The sequence below is a fragment of the Narcine bancroftii genome, chromosome 9, assembly GCF_036971445.1.
Source record: "Narcine bancroftii isolate sNarBan1 chromosome 9, sNarBan1.hap1, whole genome shotgun sequence".
Lineage (NCBI taxonomy): Eukaryota > Metazoa > Chordata > Chondrichthyes > Torpediniformes > Narcinidae > Narcine > Narcine bancroftii.
Window position 1 is genome coordinate 61669905 of NC_091477.1, and position 26362 is coordinate 61696266.

A 26362-nucleotide genomic window follows, 5' to 3' on the forward strand; every position below is an offset into this window, starting at 1 on the left:
TTTGTAAACCCCTATCTTAGGTAATTCTGTAAAGTCAATTTGTATCCGTTGAAACGGGCGTACAGCTATATTGCAACCGCCAGGCATTACCTGGCGAATAACTTTCTTATTTACTCTCTGACAGATTGGACAACCCCGATTACTTTGTTTGGCTATAGTATATATGCCCGAGCAATGAAAAGACCGTACAAAAGTATCCACAAGTGACTGTGTTCCCCAGTATGTCTGCTGGTGTAGCTGATCAATAATTTGCCGAGCCAAGGCTTTGTTCAGTACTTGACGTCCTTCTGCCGTCCACCACAATCCATCAACGGTTTGACGCATTCCCTGGTCTTTCATGTAAACCTCCTCTTCCGGTGAAAAGATGGGAGTCTTTTTAACCTCAAGTGGGGTGGGCAGTAACAGCTGCATGTTTATTTTCTCCGTGAGCGCAGCCTGTTTGGCAGCTGCATCTGCCTGTCTGTTCCCCTGTGCTTCAGGACTGTCACCACTTTGATGGCTTCGTACACGAACTACAGCTATTTCCTCAGGTAATATAAGAGCATCTAGAGATTAGACAATTAAGTTTTCATGGATCAACTTTTGTCCTTTTCCAGTTATCATTGCCCGCTCTTTCCAGATCTTCCCAAAGGTGTGCACTACACCAAAAGTGTACTTTGAGTCCGTGTAGATAGTGCCCACCTTGTTCTCTAGTCCCTGGAGAGCTCTACAGAGGGCATTCAATTCACAAGATTGTGCTGACCAATGACCGGGGAGGCGACCGGCTTCAATCACCACTCCTTCCTTCCCATCCACTACACTATACCCGCTATAGCGAGCGCCATCAATGCAACAGGAAGATCCATCAATAAACCACCTTTCACCCTCCTATAAAGGCTCATCGCTTAAATCCTCTCTAATTTTGGTCTGTAAATCTATTACCTGTAAACATACATGCTGTTCGTTTATAGTATTGTCAGAATTTGGAGAAACCAAGAAAGCTGCTGGATTGTGTTCTTTATTCGTAATCAGGGTCAAATCATCCCTATCCATTAGGATCGCTTCATATTTTAAAATTCTAGAGTCTGTGAGTCACCTTCCAGCATGTAGTAAGAGAATATTGCGGACTGTGTGAGGGGTGTGAACTATCATCGGGGCACCAAACATAATATTTTGTCCTTCCTCATCTAAAATAGCAGTGGCTGCGATGGCTTGCACACACTCTGGCCAACCACGACAAACAGGGTCTAAAACTTTTGACAGAAAAGCAAAAGTCTACAGCCTGCCCTCTCTTGTGTTAGTACTCCGGTGGCTACACCTCCTTTCGCATTGGTATATAGTTCAAATAGCTTATTTAGGTTGAGTAAAGGCAACATTGGGGCACTCATAAGGCGCTGTTTCACCAAGTTAAAATCTTTAATCTCTTCCTCTATCCAGACAACAGCTTCGCACCCTAGAATCGTGAGTTTATCATAGAGGAATGTGACCAGGCTAGAATAATTTTCAATCCAGATTCTACAGTATCCCACTAAACCAAGGAATTTCCTAAGTTCTTGGGCATTCTTGGGAGGTGGGATCTGTAGAATACCACGTATCCTCTCTGGACTTATTTTCCTAGTTCCCTGACTTACCAGATGACCTAAGTATTTAACTTCTGATTGAACAAATTGTAATTTGGATTCGCTCACCTTGAGACCCTTATTCTCCAGAAAATTCAAAAGTCCAACAGTATACTGTTTAGCTAATTCATATGTTTTTCCCGTAATTAACAAATCATCAACATATTGTATCAACTGACAATTCTCTCTCTGAGGAGCCTCATCTAGTATTTGTTCTAAGACCTGGCCGAATAAATTTGGTGATTCTGTAAAGCCCTAGGGAAGGACCGTCCACCGGTATTGATTCTTGCGTCCAGTAAAAGGATTTTCCCATTCAAAGGCAAACATGTCTCTGCTCTCTGTTGCTAACGGACAGGTCCAGAAACGATCTTTGAGGTCAATCACACTAAACCATTTACTATGTGGATCGATTTTACCCATTATTTTATGGGAATTAGGTACAACCGGGTGACGGGTGAGAATAATTTTGTTCAGCTCCCTCAAGTCCTGCACTAATCGATAGGTACCTTCTGGTTTTTGGACAGGTAAAATTGGGGTATGAAAAGGTGACATACAAGGTTCGAGTATACCATCTTTCACCAACTGGTCAATTACTGGCTGCAGCCACTTTGGGCCAGCCATAGGAATTGGGTACTGTTTTCGTGTAATTACTTGCTCAGGATCTTTTAAAGTAACTTGCACTCCTCAATTGCCTCTTTCTGCCCATACTCCAGGATTTATTAGTTCTCGATCTTCCTCACTTAATACATACAATTGAACCCCGATACCCGATTCCTGTGGTCTGGTGCCGATAGCCAATTGGTCCTGTAAATCTCGTCATAACAAACAAACTCCATCTTGGGGAACTAGTAAAATATCCTCTGTTATTATCTTTTCTCCCATTTGTATTTTTACATCCGTTAATACAGGGACCGTAAAATCTCTTCCTCCTACTCCCGAAATCATTACGGTCCCCTCTATCTTAACACCCTCGGGTGGTTGTAAAGTACTAGACCGGGCTGCCCCAGAATCTACTAAAAAGGTTATCTTGTCACTGTGGGGTCCTACGCTTAAATATACCAATGGTTCTCCATGCAGCCCCATGGTGTGTATTGACTGAGAACCGTGACCCCCCTATTCATAATCTGCTTCCATCAGGGCGTATGATCGTATCTCCCTGGCTCGCATTGGGCATTCTCTCTTAAAGTGTCCCTCCTTTTTACAATGGTAGCAAACTACTGTTCCTGTTTCCCAATTTCTACCTGGGTCTCCATGGGATCCCGGGAATGGTCGTCGACCCCAGAATTCTCCTCTACCCCTGCCTCTGCTCCAGTCTCTACTTCCCCACTCCTGGCACTCCTCCCAAAGTCCAGGAGCTGGCACACTGCCCCTACTCTTCCCTTTCTGTTCCTCCACGACTTCCTTGACTGCCTGCATCAAAATTTTAGCCTTTCCTTTCTGTTTATCCTCAGACCTCTGGACGTATGCTCTTTGTGCGATCTGTAGAAGCTGTGTTATTCCCTGCTCATGCCAATTCTCAGTCTTCTGCAATTTCCTTCTAATGTCTGGGGCTGAGTTTGTAACAAAGCCTGTCAATATCAATTGTTCACCCGCTGGGGATTCTACATCCAGACCCCCATATTGCTGTATGGCCGTGCGCAATCTATTCAGAAATGCAGAGGGGGTCTCCTCGGGACCTTGGGAACCACAAATGCTTTCTTAAAATTCTGTCCCTTTGGAACAGATTCCTTGATTCCTTTTATCTGATTAACCCTATATTCTTCCATTAATGTGCGACCATCATTAGTATTCTTATCCCAATTTGGTTTTGCCAGGGGGAATTTAAGTTCCCCAGGTACCACCTCTGGTCCCCCTTGGTGTTCCCTATCCCAGACTCTAATCCCTGCCTGGCGAATCATCCTACGTTCATTCAAAGTGAACAGAGCCCTAAAAATCGATGTTAACTCATCCCATGTATATATATTTGGTCCCAAAAATTGATCTAGTTGTTCGGCACATCCCTGAAGATCCTCTATCAGGGAGGTAATTTCTCTCTTAAAGTTACGCACCTCCATACTAGTCATGGGCACATTTACAAAACCGAGACCCCCTCCCACGGGAACTTCCCGTAGAAGTCTCATCCAGTTAATTTCTGGCTTATTATGTCTAGGTTCCTGCTCTCCGGGAAATGAATCAAAGGGTTCTGCACTTTCTTCCCGGAGGGTCTCACACTGTTCTGAGTCCCAGTCTCCTCCCACTCTTGTCAATAGAGGTGGTAATCTGGTACTTTGTGAACGGGTCATCATACCATCCCTACTTTCTTCTCCTTTCTTTAGCTGTGGGGGAGGAGGGGAAGGTGCAGAAGGGTAGAGCATAGGAGAGAGGGGAAAGATAGGAGCCGGTGTAGGAGGAGCATAAGATGGAGGAAGGGAATGTAACACATCCCATCCTTGTGTTTCAGGGACAAAAGGTTCCTCATCCTTCTTGTCCTTACATTCCTTTTCATTCAAAACCAGTTGATTCACCGATCCACTGAGCCAGCAGGCTGCATATTCCCTGCTCTCAATATTATCTCTTTGGTTTTGATAGAGCCAGATGTTCAGTGCCTGACACATCCAGTCATCCTCGGATCCGAACTTTGGCCAATATAACGTGCTCCCTTTTATCGGACTTTTAACCCATTCCAGGCAGTAATACCTGACCATGGTCAGTTTGTCTTTCCCGCGGGTTCTCCCCGCACCCCAATCAGATAGCATTAATCCTAATGGACTTTGCTTCGTTATCTGATCGTCACATCCTTCCCTAGGACTATCTTCCATGCTACTCACACCTCCCATACTAACAGGTAAGTAAAATTCCTCTTACCGGGATCCAGTAGCTATTCCTAGCGTGCCTCCGTAACGTCCTCCCGTTGTTTGTTCTCAATGCCTCTTCTCGGATATCACTCGCTTCATCCACTGACCAGTCAACCGCCGTCCGTGAGTCCAGCTGAATCAGCCGGGGTGCACCTACCCCCGTCGTCGGGCACTCTGTCAGTGGAGGGAGTGAGATCCTGGACAATCCCCCATTTGTGAGAAACAGAAGTACCTTCACAGAAATTGCTTGAGACAAAAATTGAGAACAAAGAACATTTATTGTACAACAGTGCAAAGTTGGGTGCTTCCCCTTACCATGGGAATACACACATATACTGGGGCTTACCCAACTTTTATACAGTTCATTTCAGTGTAGAGGTACCCTCCCCTTTACATTCTTCTGCCTCCTGGATGAGTTTGGCATTAGGCAATCCTGTCTGCCTACGTGCTGTTTCTGTAAACTTGGAGGACCAGGGTGTATCCTGTCGTGTCCCATCATGTCATTGTCCTTATTGTCCTTATTCACAATCCTGCCTTTGTTCTAATTCACACCTTCCCGACGACTCTCAGGGCTACAACCTTCTTTTTTGCAGAACTTGCTAATTCTGTCTAAGGCTAGAAGACCCTTACCTTATTCAGACTAACTCTACTTCCTACATTCTAATATCTATTCTTATCCTATTCATACTGATTTTATTCATTACACATATATCTATACTAATTTCCTCATCTTCATATTTTTATATCAGTTTTACTTATCTCTCACATTGATCCTCTATAAAATACTCTCAACATTGTTTATTAAAACGTATATATTGTGAATTGTTATATTTTTAGTGATTTTAGAGACAGCTTAACTATTACTGAATTTTAACTCAGGGGAAGGGAGATGTAATGGAGGATAAATATTGGGAAGAATTTGATAAAATTAGAGTAGGTTACATACATGCACACATTTTAAAACAGATCTTATTTAAACAAAAACTGAAGAATTCATATTCAGGAACATTGCAGGATCTTTGGAGACTTTTATGCACATTTCACAAGTAGGTGCTAATTGAAATGATGTCATGAAATGAATAGACCATTGTTTGGAATTGGAGACAGGCTGGATGGTTGGATATACAAGGCTTCTGACCTTTCTGCAAAGGACAACCCTGGGTTTTGTTTACCTAATACAACAGCTTGACCATTGGCGGGAGAGAGAGAGAGAGAGAGAGAGAGAGAGAGAGAGAGAAGACAAGACAAGTCAAACAAGCTCTCTCAGTTAGTGTGTGTAACACTGAAGACAGCTGAATCTTTGGCTTGGCTTCGCGGACTAAGATTTATGGAGGGGGTAAAAAGTCCACGTCAGCTGCAGGCTCGTTTGTGGCTGACAAGTCCGATGCGGGACAGGCAGACACGGTTGCAGCGGTTGCAGGGGAAAATTGGTTGGTTGGGGTTGGGTGTTGGGTTTTTCCTCCTTTGCCTTTTGTCAGTGAGGTGGGCTCTGCGGTCTTCTTCAAAGGAGGTTGCTGCCCGCCAAACTGTGAGGCGCCAAGATGCACGATTTGAGGTGTTATCAGCCCACTGGCGGTGGTCAATGTGGCAATGTGGCGGTGGTCAGAACCAGCCAGAAAGCTGGTTTGAAACAGAAAGCTCCAGAGTGGTGGATGGCTGGAAGTGCTATCTGTCTGATGTTTCTCTTGGAATAAGAAAAACAGAAAGGAACTCTGGTGGCCTGAAATAAAAAGATTGCCATCTGGAGAACCCTGATGGGGCAAGTTTCATCAGTGAGACATTGAGGTGACTAATGGTGGTACCTCAGTTGTGGAAATCCTGGAACAACAAATCTCTCACTGCAAACCCTACAAGAACCTTCATGAGTGGTAAACATTTACCTTTCAAGCACCTGGTGAACTTTATACATGTTAAATTTTGTGCACAGTATAAGAATTGCCTGCATCCAGAGAACTTGGAAGAAGGAGAAGTGAGATTGAACTGTGAACTAAAGAACTTAAATTTACACACACACCATACACGTGCACTTAGAATTAGAAGGGGGTTATTTTGGGTTAGTTAAGTATAGAGATAAGTTAAAGTTTGATTCTGTTTTCATGTTTAAAGTTGATTAAAATCAACTTTTGTTTAAATACTACTTGTCTTGGTAAATGTCTGTTGCTGCTGGGTTTTGGGGTCCTTTGGGCTCGTAAGAAATGTTAAAATTGACCCCGCATTCAGCACCTCATTCCACACTCTCACCACTCTCTGTGTGAAGAAGTTCTCCCTCGTTTCCCCAGTTCAGTTCCTGAAGTTTGGGCAGCAGCCTAGTAAATTTTCTCAGCACTCTTTTTATATAATTGATAACTTTTCCTGTAGTTGGTGACCTAAACTGCCCACAGTAAATTTGGCCTCACCAATGTCTTATACAATTTTACCATTACATTCCAACTCTTATACTCAATACTTTGATTTAGGCTAATAGGCCAAAATCTTTCTTTAAAACCTATCCATCTGTGAAGCCACTTCCAAGGAATTATGTATCTGTATTCCCAGATCCCTCTGTTCTACCACACTCTTCAGTGCCCTACCATTTACCTTGTATGTCCTTTCTGGGTTTGTCCTTCCAGAATGCAACACCTCACAGTTGACAGCATTCAGATCTGGTCACCTCATTACAGGAAGGATGTGGAAACTTTGGAGGGTGCAGAGGAGATGTACCAGGACTTGGGCTGGATTGGAGAACACGTCATGTAAAGCAAGATAGATCGAGTTAGGGCTTTTCTCTTTGGAGCGATGAAGGACAAGAAGTGACTTAGTAGAGCTATGTAAAATAATGAAGGGCTTAGATAGAGTGGTCACCCTGCACCTTTTTCCAACAGTATACCAAAGGACCAAATACCAGAGGACATCTGTTTAACATGAGAAAAGGTAAGATCAGGGAACAATTTTTGGAAGAGAATGGTGGGTGCCTGGATTGCATTGCTGGGGATGGTGGTGGAGGCTGGTCAGTACAATAGGGACATGGATATAAAAAAAAATGGAAGGTTATAGGCTGAGGTGAGGAAGGATTAGCCCAGTGGTTCTCAAACTTTTTCTTTCCATTCACATACCACCTTAAGTAATCCCTATGCCATCGGTGCTTTGTGATCAGTAAGGGATTGCTTAAGGTGGTATGTGAATGAGAAGAAAAAGTTTGAAAACTTCTGTTTTAATTGTCCCTAATTGACTCATTATGTGCACGCTCCAAAGGAAATGGGACAATGACAATTTTCCTCAAGCAAAATATTTCAGTAACAATCAAGTCGAGAGAAGTGATTCTCAACCTTCCCTTCCCACTCACATACCACCTTAACCAATCCCTTACTGATCACAGAGCACCAATGGCATAGGGATTACTTAAAGTTGTATGTGAGTGGAAAGAAAAAGGTTGAGAACCACTGAATTAGATTGTTTATTGCTATATAAAGTACACTATTTGACCTGCTGTATTTCTCCAGCATTGTGTGGAGTTAGCTTGTTGTGGAGTAGGTTTACATGTGTCATCACAACATCGTGGGTAAATCGACCTGTAGTTTACAAAAAATTTCATGAATGTTTCCTGCACTTTCCACCCATTGCTCTGTGACCAAAACTGCACACAATACTACAAGGACAGTCTCATCAATGACCTGCACAATTATAATACAGCATCCCTGCTCCAGGACTCAGTGGCCAATGAAAGCGCGTTGAATGTCGTCTTTGTTGCTGTCATGTCCCTGAACTCCCAGTTCTCTCTGTTCTACAACTCTCCAGGGCCCTACCATTCACTGTGCAAGTCTTGCCCTAGTTTAACCTCATAAAGTGCAACACCTCACACTTTTCCAAGTTAAAGTTCACCTGCCATTCCTTGGCCTCCTTCGCCAGTTGATCGAGATCATATGTGATCTTCACTGTCTGAGTCTGATGTCTGAGCAGCATAGGAGCAGTATTCGACTGATACATTCCAGGTTGCCTTTTCATTGTTGACTCTAGCCCTGTAAACCATTTTCCCTCTTCCTTCACTGCCTAGTTCTACCCAATTGATAGGGTTCCAGACCACACCACCCTCTGCTTCCTCACATCCCTCCACACTGTTTTTGCTGAAAATTCAGGGTAACCTCTGGCTTCCTGCTCTTCATCAAGCCATAGATCCTTTGTCAATGTCCTGCATGTTGTTTACAATTTTCCATTTACTGCATATTTTCTTTTAGTTAGAATATTCTCCTTCACAAATAATTCATCTGTGTACCAACCCATTCTGTCAGTCTATCAGTGACCCCTTTCAGTTTGTCACAATCTTTGTTTTCGACAACATTGTTTGATGCCAGTTACCAAGCTTGGAATTCCACGTAATGTGGAATTTGTATACAATCAGAAAAAAAAATACTCTTGCACACAGAGGAGCATTTGCGGAGTTGGCCGTCAGTGAGATGATGGTTCTACTCTTTCCTCGGCCTCAACTGCTCATGCGTACCACAGGCAGACTGTTACGAGTCCAGAGGACTGCAAAACCCAGCAGCAATAGATATGCACGACAAAGGGTTACTTAAACAAAAGTTCCTTTTAATTATCTTTGAACATGAAAACAGAATTAAACTTTAACTTATATCCATTGACTTACTTAACCTACTTAACCCCCCTCTAATTCTAAGCGCAGGTGTGTGTAATACGTATGTAAATTTCAGCAAAGTTCTTTGGTTCACAGTCCAATCTTACTGGTCGCAGGCAATTCTTGTACTGTGCACAGCGAAAACAGTATCCAATTCCTATGGCTGGCCGAAAGGGGCTGCAGCCAGTAATTGACCAGTTGGTGAAAGATGGTATACTCGAACCTTGTATGTCACCTTTTAATACCCAATTTTACCTGTCCAAAAACCAGACAGTACCTATCGATTAGTGCAGGACTTGAGGGAGCTGAACAAAATTATTCTCACCCGTCAACCGGTTGTACCTAATCCCTATACAATAATGGGTAAAATCGATCCCCATAGTAAATGGTTTAGTGTGATTGACCTCAAAGATGCTTTCTGGACCTGTCCGTTAGTAACAGAGAGAAGAAACATGTTTGCCTTTGAATGGGAAAATCCTTTTACTGGACGCAAGAATCAATATCGGTGGATGGTCCTTCCCCAGGGCTTTACAGAATCACCAAATTTATTCGGTCAGGTCTTAGAACAAATACTAGATGAGGCTCCTCGGAGAGAGAATTGTCAGTTGATACAATATGTTGATGATTTGTTAATTACGGGAAAAACATATGAATTAGCTAAACAGTATACTGTTGAACTTTTGAATTTTCTGGAGAATGAGGGTCTCAGGATGGGCAAATCCAAATTACAATTTGTTCAATCAGAAGTTAAATACTTAGGTCATCTGGTAAGTCAGGGAACTAGGAAAATAAGTCCATTGAGGATATGTGGTATTCTACAGATCCCCCCCTCCCACGAATGCCCAAGAACTTAGGAAATTCCTTGGTTTAGTGGGATACTGCAGAATCTGGATTGAAAATCATTCTAGCCTGGTCAGATTTCTCTATGATAAACTCACGATTCTAGGGGACGAAGCTGTTGTCTGGACAGAGGAAGAGATTAAAGATTTTAACTTGGTGAAACAGTGCCTTATTAGTGCCCCAGTGTTGGCTTTACCCAACCTAAATAAGCCATTTGACCTATATACCAATGCGAAAGGAGGTGTAGCCACCGGAGTACTAGCACAAGAGAGGGCCGGCTGTAGACAGCCAGTTCCTTTTCTGTGAAAAGTTTTAGACCCTGTTTGTCGTGGTTGGCCAGAATATGTGCAAACCATCGCAGCCAATGCTATTTTAGATGAGGAAGGACGAAAAATTATGTTTGGTGCCCCGATAATAGTTCACACCCCTCACACAGTCCGCAATATTCTCTTACGACGTGCTGGAGGGTGACTCACAGACTCTAAAATTTTAAAATATGAAGCGATCCTAATGGATAGGGATGATTTGACCCTGATTACGAATAAAAAACACAATCCAGCAGCTTTCTTGGTTTCTCCAAATTCTGACAATACCATAAATGAGTTAGAGCATGTATGTTTAGAGGTAATAGATTTACAGAGCAAAATTAGAGAGGATTTAAGTGATGAGCCTTTACAGGAGGGTGAAAGGTGGTTTATTGATGGATCTTCTCGTTGCATTGATGGCACTCACTATAGCGGGTATAGTGTAGTGGATGGGAAAGAAGGAGTGGTGATTGAAGCTGGTCACCTTCCCAGACATTGGTTAGCACAATCTTGTGAATTGTATGCCCTCTGTAGAGCTCTCCAGGGTCTAGAGAACAGGGTGGGCATGATCTACACAGACTCAGAGTATGCTTTTGATGTAGTGCACAACTTTGGGGAGATCTGGAAAGAGCGGGGAATGATAACTGGAAAAGGACAAAAGTTGATCCATGAAAACTTAATTGTCCAATCTCTAGATGCTCTTACATTACCTGAGGAAATAGCTGTAGTTCATGTACGGAGCCATCAAAGTGGTGACAGTCCTGAAGCACAGGGGAACAGACAGGCAGATGCAGCTGCCAAACAGGCTGCGCTCACAGAGAAAATAGACATGCAGCTGTTACTGCCCACCCCTGGAGTATCCTATTCATTCTATTAAACCTGGTGATTGGGTATATGTAAAAGCATGGCAAGATCACCAACTAAAACCTGTCTGGGATGGCCCCTATTGTGTACTTTTGATTACAGACACTGCAGTGCGAACGAAAGAAAAGGGGTGGACTCAAATACAACAAATTAAACAAGCTGCTGATCCACGGACTAAAGACATTGATAATCTACCCTCCACTGGGCGTGCTGTCCTTCATCCTTCTCATCTGAAAGTTACACTACGCCGGGAAAAAGTGCTGTAATGTTGTTTTTACCATTTACTGTATTGTTTACTTCTTGGTTCCCCGTTTTTGGGACATCCCTAAATTACTCACGATGTATTAAGTCCTCCTGGAATAGGGGCAGCAGAGGTGACCATTATTTACTTTTAGAATGTAGACAGGGCATAGATATAAAGTATAGTCATAGTGGGGTATGGGTTAATATTGGATCCCAACATGGACCAGGGGAACAGAACGGCTCTAGAGGAATAGATTTGAGTTGTATTTTGGCCTCTACAGGTATTAAAGAGAGGAGTTTTAAAGGGATAGCACAAAGGAGATGGTGGGACAAAGACAGACAGAATGGTACTCAGGATTGTACATGTTGCAGAGATGGAGTTGATACTTATGCTAATGTTCGCAGACAAGCTGCAACTCACAGGTTAAGTGACAAGAAACACCCCTCCCCAACTTGGTCTCCTGTAAAGCATCCTTTGGGTCACACAGACATTTGGAATGTTAAAAAAATAACCACGACTGTAAGGGGAGTTCCAGCTGTAAACGAAGTAAGCTGCTCCAGAATACTAAAGCTGCTTGGCATTTAAATCGTTTTATCAGACTCCAGGCAGCCTTGGAGATCATCACCGAACAGATAGCAATGGCCCTGAATTTAGGGGCTGAAGAAAAATGACAGATACGAGCGACAGTTCAACAAAACCGCCTGGCTCTCGATTACTCGTTGGCTGCTGAAGGCAGCGTTTGTGAAAGACTGGTTAAGGACAATGCTCACAACGGTCAGGCGGTTAAAGACACTTCTTCAGGAGTTCGAAAATCTTCCCATGCCCAGGTTCAGACGGGGCAACCTTGGTCCGGTGTGGGATGAACTAGACTTTTTATTGGTAACTGGAGTCTGATACCCATAGCCATTATAGCAGCTGGACTCGCTATTCTGGCCATTATGGTGCTCCCCTGCCTAAAGACTTGTGTGTAGTGTTTAATTGAACGGGCCCTTCGGCAGGTTACTACAACCCAAATGATGTATGCTTCCCAAACTCGCAGTTCGTTTACTCACTCGCTGGGAAAGGGACCAAGCTTAACAGAACACTACCGAATGGAGATTTACTAAGCATAGCTAAAGAAAAAGGGTGGATTGTAAGGGATACTGGAATGTGAGGAGTCAAGCAAGTACTAATTAAAAATGAAGTATTCTGGGTTAACTTAAGGTGAAGGGATGCTGGAATGTGAGGAGTCAAGCAAGTGCTCATTAGAAATGAAGTATCTTCTTTTCTTTGGCTTGGCTTCGCGGACGAAGATTTATGGAGGGGGTAAAAGTCCACGTCAGCTGCAGGCTCGTTTGTGGCTGTGAGAAACAGAATTACCTTCACAGAATTTGCTCGAGACAAAAATTGAGAACAAAGAACTTTATTATACTATTACAACAATGCAAAGTTGGGTGCTTCCCCTTACCCTGGGAATACACACAGATACTGAGGCTGACCCAACTTTTATACATTTCATTTCAGTACAGAGATACCTTCCCCCCAACATTCTTCTGCCTCCTGGATTGGTTTAGCATTAGGTAATTCTGCCCACGTGGATTCTAACTTCTTATCAGTTTATGTGTCTTCCTGCAAACTTGTTAGCCAGAGAAGTATCATGTCTTTGTTCTTCACTCATTAATCAATCCCTAAGACTTGCTAAAGCTATCTTCTTGTTATCCTGTTTTGAAGATCCTTAGTTTATTACACTTATACAACCCTTCCTCTCATTCCAGCATCCCTTCACCCTGATTTAACCCATAATACTTCATCTCTAATGAGCACTTGCTTGACTCCTAACATTCCAGTATCCCTTCACCTTAAAAGACCCCAACAATGAAGACGCTGTTTACATCCGGTACCGCACGGATGGCAGTCTCTTCAATCTGAGGCGCCTGCAAGCTCACACCAAGACACAAGAGAAACTTGTCCGTGAACTACTCTTTGCAGATGATGCCGCTTTAGTTGCCCATTCAGAGCCAGCTCTTCAGCGCTTGACGTCCTGCTTTGCGGAAACTGCCAAAATGTTTGGCCTGGAAGTCAGCCTGAAGAAAACTGAGGTCCTCCATCAGCCAGCTCCCCACCATGACTACCAGCCCCCCCACATCTCCATCGGGCACACAAAACTCAAAACGGTCAACCAGTTTACCTATCTCGGCTGCACCATTTCATCAGATGCAAGGATCGACAATGAGATAGACAACAGACTCGCCAAGGCAAATAGCGCCTTTGGAAGACTACACAATAGAGTCTGGAAAAACAACCAACTGAAAAACCTCACAAAGATAAGCGTATACAGAGCAGTTGTCATACCCACACTCCTGTTCGGCTCCGAATCATGGGTCCTCTACCGGCACCACCTACGGCTCCTAGAACGCTTCCACCAGCGTTGTCTCCGCTCCATCCTCAACATCCATTGGAGCGCTCACACCCCTAACGTCGAGGTACTCGAGATGGCAGAGGTCGACAGCATCGAGTCCACGCTGCTGAAGATCCAGCTGCGCTGGATGGGTCACGTCTCCAGAATGGAGGACCATCGCCTTCCCAAGATCGTATTATATGGCGAGCTCTCCACTGGCCACCGTGACAGAGGTGCACCAAAGAAAAGGTACAAGGATTGCCTAAAGAAATCTCTTGGTGCCTGCCACATTGACCACCGCCAGTGGGCTGATAACGCCTCAAACCGTGCATCTTGGCGCCTCACAGTTTGGCGGGCAGCAGCCTCCTTTGAAGAAGACCGCAGAGCCCACCTCACTGACAAAAGGCAAAGGAGGAAAAACCCAACACCCAACCCCAACCAACCAATTTTCCCTTGCAACCGCTGCAATCGTGTCTGCCTGTCCCGCATCGGACTGGTCAGCCACAAACGAGCCTGCAGCTGACGTGGACTTTTTTACCCCCTCCATAAATCTTCGTCCGCGAAGCCAAGCCAAAGAAAAAAAAAAATACTTTATTCTTAATTGGCACTTGCTTCCAGTATCTCTGGACTCCTAACATTCCAGTATCCCTCACAATCCACCCTTTTTCTTTAGCTACGCTTAGTAAATCCCCATTCGGTAGTGTTCTGTTAAGCTTGGTCCTTTTCCCAGCATGTGAGTAAACGAACTGCGGCCTCAGCATCATCAGACGGAGTTTGGGAAGCATACATCATTTGGGTTGTAGTGACCTGCCGAAGGGCCCGTTGGATTAAACACTGCACACAAGTCTTTAGGCAGGGGAGCACCATAATGGCCAGAATAGTGAGTCCAGCTGCTATAAGGGCTATGGATATCAGACTCCAGTTACCAATAAAAAGTCTAGTTCATCCCACACCGGACCAAGGTTGCCCCTTCTGAACCTGGGCATGGGAAGATTTTCGAAGTCTGAAGAAGTGTCTTTAACCGCCTGACTGTTGTGAGCATTGTCCTTAACCAGTCTTTCACAAATGCTGCCTTCAGCATCCAACGAGTAATCGAGAGCCAGGCGGTTTTGTTGAACTGTGGCTCGTATCTGTCGTTTTTCTTCAGCCCCTAAACTCAGGGCCATTGCTATCTGTTCGCTGATGATCTCCAAGGCTGCCTGGAGTCTGATTGAACGATTTAAATGCCAAGCAGCTTTAGTATTCTGGAGCAGCTTACTTCATTTACAGCTGGAACTCCCCTTACAGTGGTGGTTTTTTTAACATTCCGAATGTCTGTGTGACCCAAAGGATGCTTTACAGGAGACCAAGTTGGGGAGGGGTGTTTCTCGTCACTTAACCTGTGAGTTGCAGCTTGTCTGCGAACATTAGCATAAGTATCACTGAGCCTGTGAGTTGCAGCCTGTCTGTGAACATTAGCATATGTATTAACTCTATCTCTGCCACATGTACAATCCTGACTACCATTCTGTCTGTCTTTGTCCCACCATCTCCTTTGTGCTATCCCTTTAAAACTCCTCTCTTTAATACCTGTAGAGTCCAAAATACAAATCAAATCTACTCCTCTACAGCCGTTCTGTTCCCCTGGTCCATGTTGGGATCCTATATTATTAACCCATACCCCACTATGACTATACTTTATATCTGTGCCCTGTCTACATTCTAAAGGTAAATAAATGTCACCTCTGCTGCCCCTATTCCAGGAGGACTTAATACATCGTGAGTAATTTAGGGATGTCCCAAAAACGGGGAACCAACAAGTAAACAATACAGTAAATGGTAAAAACAACATTACAGCACTTTTTCCCGGTGTAGTGTAACTTTCAGATGAGAAGGAAAAAGGACAGCACGCCCGGTGGAGGGTAGATTATCAATGTCTTTAGTCCATGGATCAGCAGCTTGTTTAATTCGTTGTATTTGAGTCCACCCCTTTTCTTTCGTTCACAATGCAGTGTCTGTAATCAAAAGTACACAATAGGGGCCATCCCAGACAGGTTTTAGTTGGTGATCTTGCCATGCTTTTACATATACCCAATCACCAGGTTTAATAGAATGAATAGGATACTCCAGGGGTGGGCAGTAACAGGTGCATGTCTATTATCTCCGTGAGCGCAGGCCTGTTTGGCAGCTGCATCTGCCTGTCTGTTCCCCTGTGCTTCAGGACTGTCACCACTTTGATGGCTCCGTACATGAATTACAGCTATTTCCTCAGGTAATGTAAGAGCATCTAGAGATTGGACAATTAAGTTTTCATGGATCAACTTTTGTCCTTTTCCAGTTATCATTCCCCGCTCTTTCCAGATCTCCCCAAGTGTGTGCACTACACCAAAAGCATACTCTGAGTCTGTGTAGATCGTGCCCACCTTGTTCTCTAGACCCTGGAGAGCTCTACAGAGGGCATACAATTTACAAGATTGTGCTAACCAATTACCGGGAAGGTGACCGGCTTCAATCACCACTCCTTTCCCATCCACTACACTATACCCGCTATAGCGAGTGCCATCAATGCAACGAGAAGATCCATCAATAAACTACCTTTCACCCTCCTGTAAAGGCTCATCACTTAAATCCTCTCTAATTTTGCTCTGTAAATCTATTACCTCTAAACATACATGCTCTAACTCATTTATGGTATTGTCAGAATTTGGAGAAACCAAGAAAGCTGCTGGATTGTGTTCTTTATTCGTAATCAGGGTCAAATCATCCCTATCCATTAGGATCGCTTCATATTTTAAAATTCTAGAGTCTGTGAGTCACCTTCCAGCATGTAGTAAGAGAATATTGCGGACTGTGTGAGGGGTGTGAACTATCATCGGGGCACCAAACATAATATTTTGTCCTTCCTCATCTAAAATAGCAGTGGCTGCGATGGCTTGCACACACTCTTGCCAACCACGACAAACAGGGTCTAAAACTTTTGACAGAAAAGCAACTGGCTGTCTACAGCCTGCCCTCTCTTGTGTTAGTACTCCGGTGGCTACACCGGAGTATATAGGTCAAATGGCTTATTTAGGTTGGGTAAAGCCAACACTGGGGCACTAATAAGGCACTGTTTCACCAAGTTAAAATCTTTAATCTCTTCCTCTGTCCAGACAACAGCTTCGTCCCCTAGAATCGTGAGTTTATCATAGAGAAATCTAACCAGACTAGAATAATTTTCAATCCAGATTCTAAACCAAGGAATTTCCTAAGTTCTTGGGCATTCTGGGGGGGGATCTGTAATATACCACATATCCTCTCTGGACTTATTTTCCTAGTTCCCTGACTTACCAGATGACCTAAGTATTTAACATCTGATTGAACAATTTGTAATTTGGATTCGCTCACCTTGAGACCCTTATTCTCCAGAAAATTCAAAAGTCCAACAGTATACTGTTTAGCTTATTCATATGTTTTTCCCGTAATTAACAAATCATCAACATATTGTATCAACTGACAATTCTCTCTCCGAGGAGCCTCATCTAGTATTTGTTCTAAGACCTGACCGAATAAATTTGGTGATTCTGTAAAGCCCTGGGGAAGGACCGTCCACCGATATTGATTCTTGCGTCCAGTATAAGGATTTTCCCATTCAAAGGCAAACATGTCTCTGCTCTCTGTTGCTAACGGACAGGTCCAGAAAGCATCTTTGAGGTCAATCACACTAAACCATTTACTATGGGGATCGAATTTACCCATTATTGTATAGGGATTAGGTACAGCCGGGTGACGGGTGAGAATAATTTTGTTCAGCTCCCTCAAGTCCTGCACTAATCGATAGGTACCGTCTGGTTTTTGGACAGGTAAAATTGGAGTATTAAAAGGTGACATACAAGGTTCGAGTATACCATCTTTCACCAACTGGTCAATTACTGGCTGCAGCCCCTTTCGGCCAGCCATAGGAATTGGATACTGTTTTCGTCTAATTACTTGTTCAGAATCTTTTAAAGTAACTTGCAGGGGAGGAACATCTAACCCTCCTCTATTTCCTTTTTTTTCCGCCCATACTCTAGGATTTATTATTTTCTGATCCTCCTCTATCAGCACATAAAATTGAACCCCGATACCTGATCCCTGTGGTCTGGTACCAATAGCCAATTGGTCCTGTAAATCACGTCCCATCAAGCAAACCCCAGCTTGGGGAACTAGTAAAATATCCTCTGTTATTATCTTTTCTCCCATTTGCATTCTTACATCTCTTAATACAGGGACTGTAAAGTCTCTTCCTCCTACTCCCGAAATCATCACTGTCCCCTCTATCTTAACACCCTCGGGTGGTTGTAAAATACTAGACCGGGCAGCCCCAGAATCTACTAAAAAAAGGTCATCTTGTGACTGTGGAGTTCTATGCTTAAATATACCAATGGTTCTCCGTGCAGCCCCACGGTGTGTATTGACTGAGAACCGTGACCCCCCCCTATTCATAATCTGCTTCCATCTGTCTGACTCTGGCTTTACCCTACCCTTAAGTTATTCTATGTGTCGTCTGAGTCCAGCATGTTCGTTAAATGAAGTGATAGGAGAATCAGTTTATTTCACAGCATAAGAATAAAGTTTAACAGAGCTCTGGTTCAGTCATTAGTTCATAGGTCACCTGCACAGTGAGCTATTCCCCAAGACTGACCTCCACTGACCGGTCTCTACAGTTTATATAGATCAACCTTATACAGAACAAAAGTTGGCTTCCTTTGCTAGATTTCTTGCATAAGATTTATCACAAGTAATTTCCTGCTCTGCAGTTATCTGGGGTGTAGAGCTCCCATCTTTTTTTAATCCTCAAGGTCAGAATATCCTGTTGTTTTGATCAGAAATCAATTCATACCCCAGATATTTCTAATTATTTCTTTGTTCTCATCTGGCCATATTTTTCTGTTCTACTAAACACCTCCTTCTGTCTTAGCTTCTTACTGATTCCATTCTCTTTGTTTCTGACAGTCTCTGTCAGGATTCTTTTTGTTTATGCTAATCAACACCTCCTTTTGCCTTAACCTTCCTACTAAATTGTTTCATACATATTCTCTCTTTTGTATCTTGGGAGCAGGCAATTCTAAACCTACTGTAATCAGCCAACTTTGCTACTTACTGTGGCTGCCCCTTACTTACATTACTCTTTCCCTTCACCATGAGGTAAATATTAAATTGTTACATAGTACTGAAATCATGTATACAAACTGAATAGTACATAAGCATATATTCTACATATTTTCTATGATTAATTAAATCTTATATTCCAACACATCACTGCGTAAGGTCGCGTCTCCCTGGCTTGCATTGGGCATTCTCTCTTAAAATAACGCACCTCCGGACTAGTCAGGGGCACATTTACAAAACCGAGACCCCCCTCCCATGGGAACTTCCCGTAAAGGTCTCATCCAGTTAGTTTCTGGCTTATCCTCTCCTTTATAATGTCTAGGTTCCTGCTCTCTGGGAAATGAATCAAAGGGTTCTGCCCTTTCTTCCCTGAGGGTCTCACACTGCTCTCAATTAAAGTCGCCTCTCTCTCTTGTCAATAGAGGTGGTAATCGAGTACTTTGTGAAGGGTCATCATACCACCCCTACTTTCTTCTCCTTTCTTTAGCTGTGGGAGAGGAGGGGAAGGTGCAGAAGGATAGAGCATAGGAGGGGGGTGGGGGGTGGGGGGAAGATAGGAGCCGGCATTGCAGGAGCATAAGGTGGAGGAAGGGAATGTAACACATCCATCCTTGTGTTTCAGGGACAAAAGGTTCTTTATCTTTCTTGCATTCCTTTTCATTCAAAACCAGTTGATCAAACGATCCCCTGAGCCAGCAGGCTGCATATTCTCTGCTCTCAATATTATCTCTTTGATTTTGATAGAGCCAGATGTTCAGTGCCTGACACATCCAGTCATCCTCGGATCTGAGCTTTGGCCAATATACCGAATTCCCTTTTATCGGGTTTTTTAACCCATTCCAGACAGCATTACCTGACCATGGTCTGTTTGTCTTTCCCACGGGTTTTCCCCGCACCCCAATCAGATAGCATTAATCCTAACGGACTTTGCGTAGTTATCTGATTGTCCTGTCCTTCCTTAGGACTATTTCCCTTGCTACTCACACCTCCCATACTAACAGGTAAGTAAAATTTATCTTACGGGATCCAGTAGCTATTCCTAGCGCGCTTCCTTAACGTCCTCCCGTCGTTTGTTCTCAATGCCTCTTCTCGGATATCACTCGCTTCGTCCACTGACCAGTCACCCGCCATCCGTGAGTCCAGCTGAATCAGCCGGGGTGCACCTACCCTCGTCGTCGGGCACTCTGTCAGTGGAGGGAGTGGGATCCCGGACGAGTCCCCATTTGTGAGAAACAGAATTACCTTCACAGAATTTGCTCGAGACAAAAATTGAGAACAAAGAACTTTATTATACTATTACAACAATGCAAAGTTCGGTGCTTCCCCTTACCCTGGGAATACACACAGATACTGAGGCTGACCCAACTTTTATACATTTCATTTCAGTACAGAGATACCTTCCCCCCAACATTCTTCTGCCTCCTGGATTGGTTTAGCATTAGGTAATTCTGCCCACGTGGATTCTAACTTCTTATCAGTTTATGTGTCTTCCTGCAAACTTGTTAGCCAGAGAAGTATCATGTCTTTGTTCTTCACTCATTAATCAATCCCTAAGACTTGCTAAAGCTATCTTCTTGTTATCCTGTTTTGAAGATCCTTAGTTTATTACACTTTTACAACCCTTCCTCTCATTCCAGCATCCCTTCACCCTGATTTAACCCATAATACTTCATCTCTAATGAGCACTTGCTTGACTCCTAACATTCCAGTATCCCTTCACCTTAAGTTAACCCATAATACTTTATTCTTAATTGGCACTTGCTTCCAGTATCTCTGGACTCCTAACATTCCAGTATCCCTCACGTGGCTGACAAGTCCGATGCGGGTCAGGCAGACACGGTTGCAGCGGCTGCAGGGGAAAATTGGTTGGTTGGGGTTGGGTGTTGGGTTTTCCTCCTTTGCCTTTTGTCAGTGAGGAATGTGAGGAGTCAAGCAAGTGCTCATTAGAAATGAAGTATTATGGGTTAAATCAGGGTGAAGGGATGCTGGAATGGGAGGAAGGGTTATAAAAGTATAATAAAATGTTAGGGGGAAGGTATCTCTGTACTGAAATGAAATGTATAAAAGTTGGGTCAGCCTCAGTATCTGTGTGTATTCCCAGGGTAAGGGGAAGCACCCAACTTTGCATTGTTGTAATAGTATAATAAAAGTTCTTTGTTCTTAATTTTTGTCTCGAGCAAATTCTGTGAAGGTACTTCTGTTTCTCACATGGTCACCACAGAGTTCCTTTTTGTTATCCTATTCCAAAGGAAACACCAGACAACCAGTCCTCTCCTTTGACCAGGCAGGGCTTGTCCCTCTGGAACCAAAGTCTCTATCTCTCCCCTCTCTCACTCCTTCCCACGTTGAGAGCAAAGCTGTTCTGCCCCTGCCTGCAAAGATCACATGCTCTTCCAGACAGCAAACTGTTTTTCAGACAAACTGCCACTGTATGTTAGCTACTTTGTTGCCTTTTGCAAAATAGCAGATCATCATTGAAGTCTGTGAGCACTCTGCAAAACTCCTGCAAAAATTCTGTGTTTTAAATTGTTTGTGTGTGACCTGCTCTAACAAATCTTTCCCAATTTATCTCCCAAACACCTCTGTCACAGGACGGAGCAAGAGCCAACTGTTGATTACTGGCAGTGCCCAACCTTCCTTCAAACCATTTCCTGTCAAGGTCCCAATGTTGACAACTGTCATTCCATTTTGTTGCAGGTTTTACGATGCATCACTTGTCATTCCTAGTCCTTGGAAAACTTACCAGTCTCAGTGGGGTCGATTCAGTGACTAGCTGAATGGCCAGATCACTGCTCCTCAGTGGCTCACTCATTGACTTTCTCTCTCACTTTACCCACTTTCCTGCTCTTGCTTTTTCCTTCTCCCTCCAGACACTCATGGTTGTTCCTATCTACCTCTCCAGTTTTTGTCATCCCTACTTCCCTGCTCATTTTCCCACTCACTTCCTTAAGTTTCTGATTGCCCACTGCTCGCTTGCCTTCTGCTGGACCTTCCTTAGAAGAGGTTGGAAAGTGACAGAAAGGAGCTAGTATTTTCACACTGGACCTGATGAACAAATGTTGCTGTCAGATTGCTGAATTCCCCGAGCTTGTCACAGTGGATCTAGGATCCAAACAAGCTTCACTTGGAGCTTTCATTTGAATTAATTTGAATGTTGCTCAGTCAATTCAAAGAGAATTCCTTCCAGTCACAGTACACCACTGATCCCCTGTCTCAGACCAGCTTTCCTCCAAACAAAACCTTTCAGTGCCGTCAGTGCCTTCCTAACCATTGGTCGGCACTCTGAGCATTTCATGCATCTTGTCTTGAGTTGTTACATAATTTAACTTAAAATCAAGTTAAAACATGATTTGAACAAGAAAATTTGTAGAGGCTGGGATCAAGCACAGTACATCAAGGTTCTGGAGAATCTCAACAGGTCACGCAGCATCCAGAGGAAGTGAAAGGATACGATGGTGTGTGGAATTAAAATGGCAGGCCACTGGGAGGTGCTTGGTGTGGCACTGAACAGAGCAAAGGCACTCGATAAAACAATCTCCCAGTTGCCTCATCCTGCTTCTTGGGTTCAGATGGTCCAGCTTTCTAGCCCTTGAGCTCACAAAGAAGCGATCAATCTTCACTTGGTAATTTTCTATGCATCTGAAGGTATCTTGTTGCTTTATTGAGCATAGAACATCAAATCTTTGGACAGGCTTTTCAGCCTGCAATGTTGTGCCAATCTATGGAAACCGACTCCACAATATCTAATCCTTCCCTATCTCAGACCTGTAACCTTTTTTTACTATGTGCCTATCCATTGATTGTCTCAAAATTACCAACCTCCAGCACCAGCCCCTGGTAAAGCATTCCAGGCACCCACCACACTCAGTGTTTTATGGTGACAGACCTGTCCCCACTATTCCCTCTGAAATCTCCCCTAAACTTTCCTCCCCTCATCTTAAAACTCCACTATTTACTATTGTCACCTCAGGGAAAGAATACTGGCTGTCCACCCTATCTAAGCCTCTCATCAACTTATCCTTCGTCCCGCCAAAAAGAAAATCCCTTTCTCAACTGGATTTGTCCCCATTAACGTGTGGTTTCTAATTTGCAGCTGAGCATGTTAAAGGAACTGCACCAAGATGAATTGGGTCGAATATCTGAAGACCTGGAAGATGAGGTGGGGGTGCGCACCAGCATGGACAAAAAACTTGCAGAACTGCGAGCTGAGGTAAGGAATTCTTGGCCCACTATCTCGAGTGCTCGGCTCATCCTGGGAATGATGACAATGTCAGTGAGTGCAGACACCAGTACAGAGCCAGATCACACTGCTCACAGGCTGCTCCATCACCCTGATAAAGGATCAGGTGCTAGAGTTACTTCTAACAAGGCATGGATACTTTGTGAAGGGAGGGCTCCATCTTGTGGCTTCAGATTGACCTGGAAATTCTTTACAAGTAAAGTCAAGATGGAAGGTAATGGCAGGGATAGTGTTTAAGATTGTCTGACATATTGCTCCAAGAGTCCTCACTAGTACAGTATGCCAATGTTTTACAGTGCCAGACCTGTCCCCACCAGTAATGTACCCCAGTGTTAAACTGTGACAAACGAACCCAACCAGTACTATACACCAGTGTTATACAGTGCCAAACCTGTCCCCACCTGTACTGTATCCTAGTGTTATCCCAGTGTCATCCCCAACAATATGGTGCTCAACAATACCTGTACTCAGAGGTACTGTCTACCAGTATTATACAGTGTCAGATCTGTCACCACCCATACTGTACCCCAATGTTATTACAGCACTTCTTCTCAATGTTATACAGTGGAAGACATGTCCCCACCAATACTGTATCCAGGTCTTATACAATGACATACATGTTCCAAACAATACTGCACACCAGAGTTATGCTGTGACAGACCTATCACCAACAGTACTCTGCACCAGTGCTATCTCCCACCTGTACACTTCCTCATAGCCATTTGTGATTCTGCCGACAACTGTGATGTCATCGGCAAACTTGTACCTAACAATGGAATTGTGCCTGGCCACACAGTCATGGGTGTATAACGAGTAGAGCAGTGGGCTAAGCATGTATCATTGGGGTGCACCTGTGTTGATAATCTGAGGTGGAGATGTTTCCAATTTGTCTTTCAATGAAAAAGTCAAGGATCCAGTTGCAGAGATGGGTGCAGAGGCCTAGAGTTTGCAGCTTCTTGACCAGGACTGAGGGAATAGTGGTATTGAACGCCGAGCTGTAGTTGATGAAGATCAACCGTATGTATGAATTGCTGTTTTCAAGGTGATCTAGAGCTGAGTGGAGAACTAACAATATTGCATCTGCTGGGGAGAGATTGTGACAATATGTGAATTGCAGTGGGTCCAGATCTTTGATCAAAGCATTTCATCACAGTAGAAGTTATTGCTACTGGACAATAGTCATTGAGGCACCTCACTCTGCTCTTCTTGGGCACCGACCGGGATGATTGATGCCCTTTCGAAGCATGGGGGAGAATGTCTGTCTGCAGCAATGTCCGTGAACACTCCGGTTAGTTGTTTGGAACAGATTTTCAGTTACCTGACGTTGCCCTTAGAGACAGTTATCACAGGGTCTCATCCTTTTCAGGAATTCTAGTAGGTACGGTTTAGTTCTTCTCAAAGCAGGCATAGAAGGTGTTCAGCTCATCGCTGTACATGCCTGGCAAAATTTCTGGCCTGCAACTATGTTCCTTGATGATGAAGATGACAATAGTGATTTTGAAGGATTCCGTGTGTCGGGAGAAAAATAAATCTTGTCCAATATATTTTCGTAACAATTACAGCACAGAAACAGGCGAATTTGGCCCTTCTAGTCCATGCCGAACACCTTCTCCCACCTCGTCCCATTGATCCGCACCCAGCCCATAACCTTCCATATCTCTCTCGTCCATATACCTATCTAATTTTTACATAAATATTAAAATTTAGCCTTCATCTACCACTTTGGCTGGAAGCTCATTCCACACTCCCACCACCCTCCGAGTGCAGAAATTCCCATTTGTATTTCCCCTATATTTTTCCCCTTCAATCTCAATTCATGTCCTCTTGTTTAAATCTCCCCTACTCTCAATGGAAAAAAAGCATGTCCACATTTGCTCTATTTGTCCCTTCAAAATTTTAAATACCTCTATCAAATCACCCCTCAATCTTTTACACGCCAGGGAAGAATGTTGCCTGGGTTTCAGAGTTTGAAGTTAAACAGGCTGGGACATTATTCTCTGCTCTCTCTCTATTTTGTTGATATCTTTCCTATAATTCGTCGACAAAACTGCACACAATATTCCAAATTTGGCCTCACCAATGCCTTGTACACTTCCACATGACATCCCAACTCCTGTATTCAATACTCTGATTTATAAAGGCCAACATACCAAAAGCTTTCTTCAGCACTCTGTCTACATGTGACTCCACTTTTGGGAATTATGTACCAGAATTCCTAAATTCCTTTGTTCTACTGCACTCCTCAATTATCTACCATTTGATGTGCACAACCTTTGCTGATTAGTCCTACCAACATGTTGCACCTCACACTTCTCAGTATTAAACTGCATCTGCCATCTCTCAGCCCACTCTTCTAACTGGCCTATATCCCACTGCGAGCTTTGAAAACCTTCCTCACTGTCCACAACACCACCTGGCCTCCAATTTGACAAATAATTTTCCACCACTACTCTCTGCATCTCCCATCCAATCCATTGTTGAATCCATCTCACTACTTCAACATTAATACCTAATTGAACCTTCCTAACTAACCTTTTATGTGGAACCTTGTCAAAGGCCTTACAACCATGTCCATATAGACAACATCCACAGCCTTCCCTTCATCAACCTTCTTAGTGACCTCCTTGAAAATTTCTATCAGATTTGTTAAACATGACCTACCACATAAAAAACCGTGTCGCCGTCTATACAAGTAATTGTATATTCCACCTCTAAGAACACTCTCCATTAATTTACCCACCACTGATGTTAGACACATAGGCCTACTGGTTTACTTTTAGACCTTTTTTTATACAGTGGAACAACATAAGCTACCCTCCAGTCCTCCGGAACCTCCCACGTGGCTAATGACATTTTAAATATTTCTGTCAGAGCCCCTGCTATTTCTGCACTAACCTCCCTCAAGGTCCTAGGGAATATCTTGTCAGGACCCAGAAATTTATCTACCTTTAATCTCCTTACATATTTAAAATGTACCTTCAAAATCCGTCAGTAAGCTAGAAGAGGATATTGAAGGTTTTTAACATTGATAATGATGCTCCAGTTGTTCATTCACTGACCGATGGTGAAATAGCTGAAATTGTTCTGCATTAAGATGAGGGTGATGAAGAGGACTTATTTGACACTGCAGAAAATTGCCTGTAGACGACATTATAAACATATGTGATGTTGTACAGGACTTATTATTACACTAGAGCCGCGTGCATTCATAACAGAACAAGAAATCACGTCATTGAATAGAATCAAAGACTCACTGCTAAAATGAAAACCATTGTTAATGAGGGAGATGTCATTGGAGGAAGCATTGCAAAAAACCGTCGAGCAGAAAGTCCATGTTGTCTG

At 43.5% G+C, this 26362-nt stretch overlaps 1 protein-coding gene across 3 annotated transcripts in view; it reads left to right on the forward strand.

Annotated features, from left to right (window-relative positions):
• ccdc102a (coiled-coil domain containing 102A) overlaps positions 1–26362 on the forward strand; it is a 149935-nt gene that overhangs the window by 71947 nt on the left and 51626 nt on the right. For all 3 annotated transcript variants that reach the window (XR_011345024.1, XR_011345023.1, XM_069899307.1), the window contains exon 5: positions 22874–22990. Coding sequence is in view for 1 of the 3 variants with exons in the window: in XM_069899307.1 (XP_069755408.1) it covers positions 22874–22990 (117 nt within the window). In the remaining 2 variants the exon portion in view is untranslated. The remainder of the gene's footprint in view (positions 1–22873; positions 22991–26362) is intronic.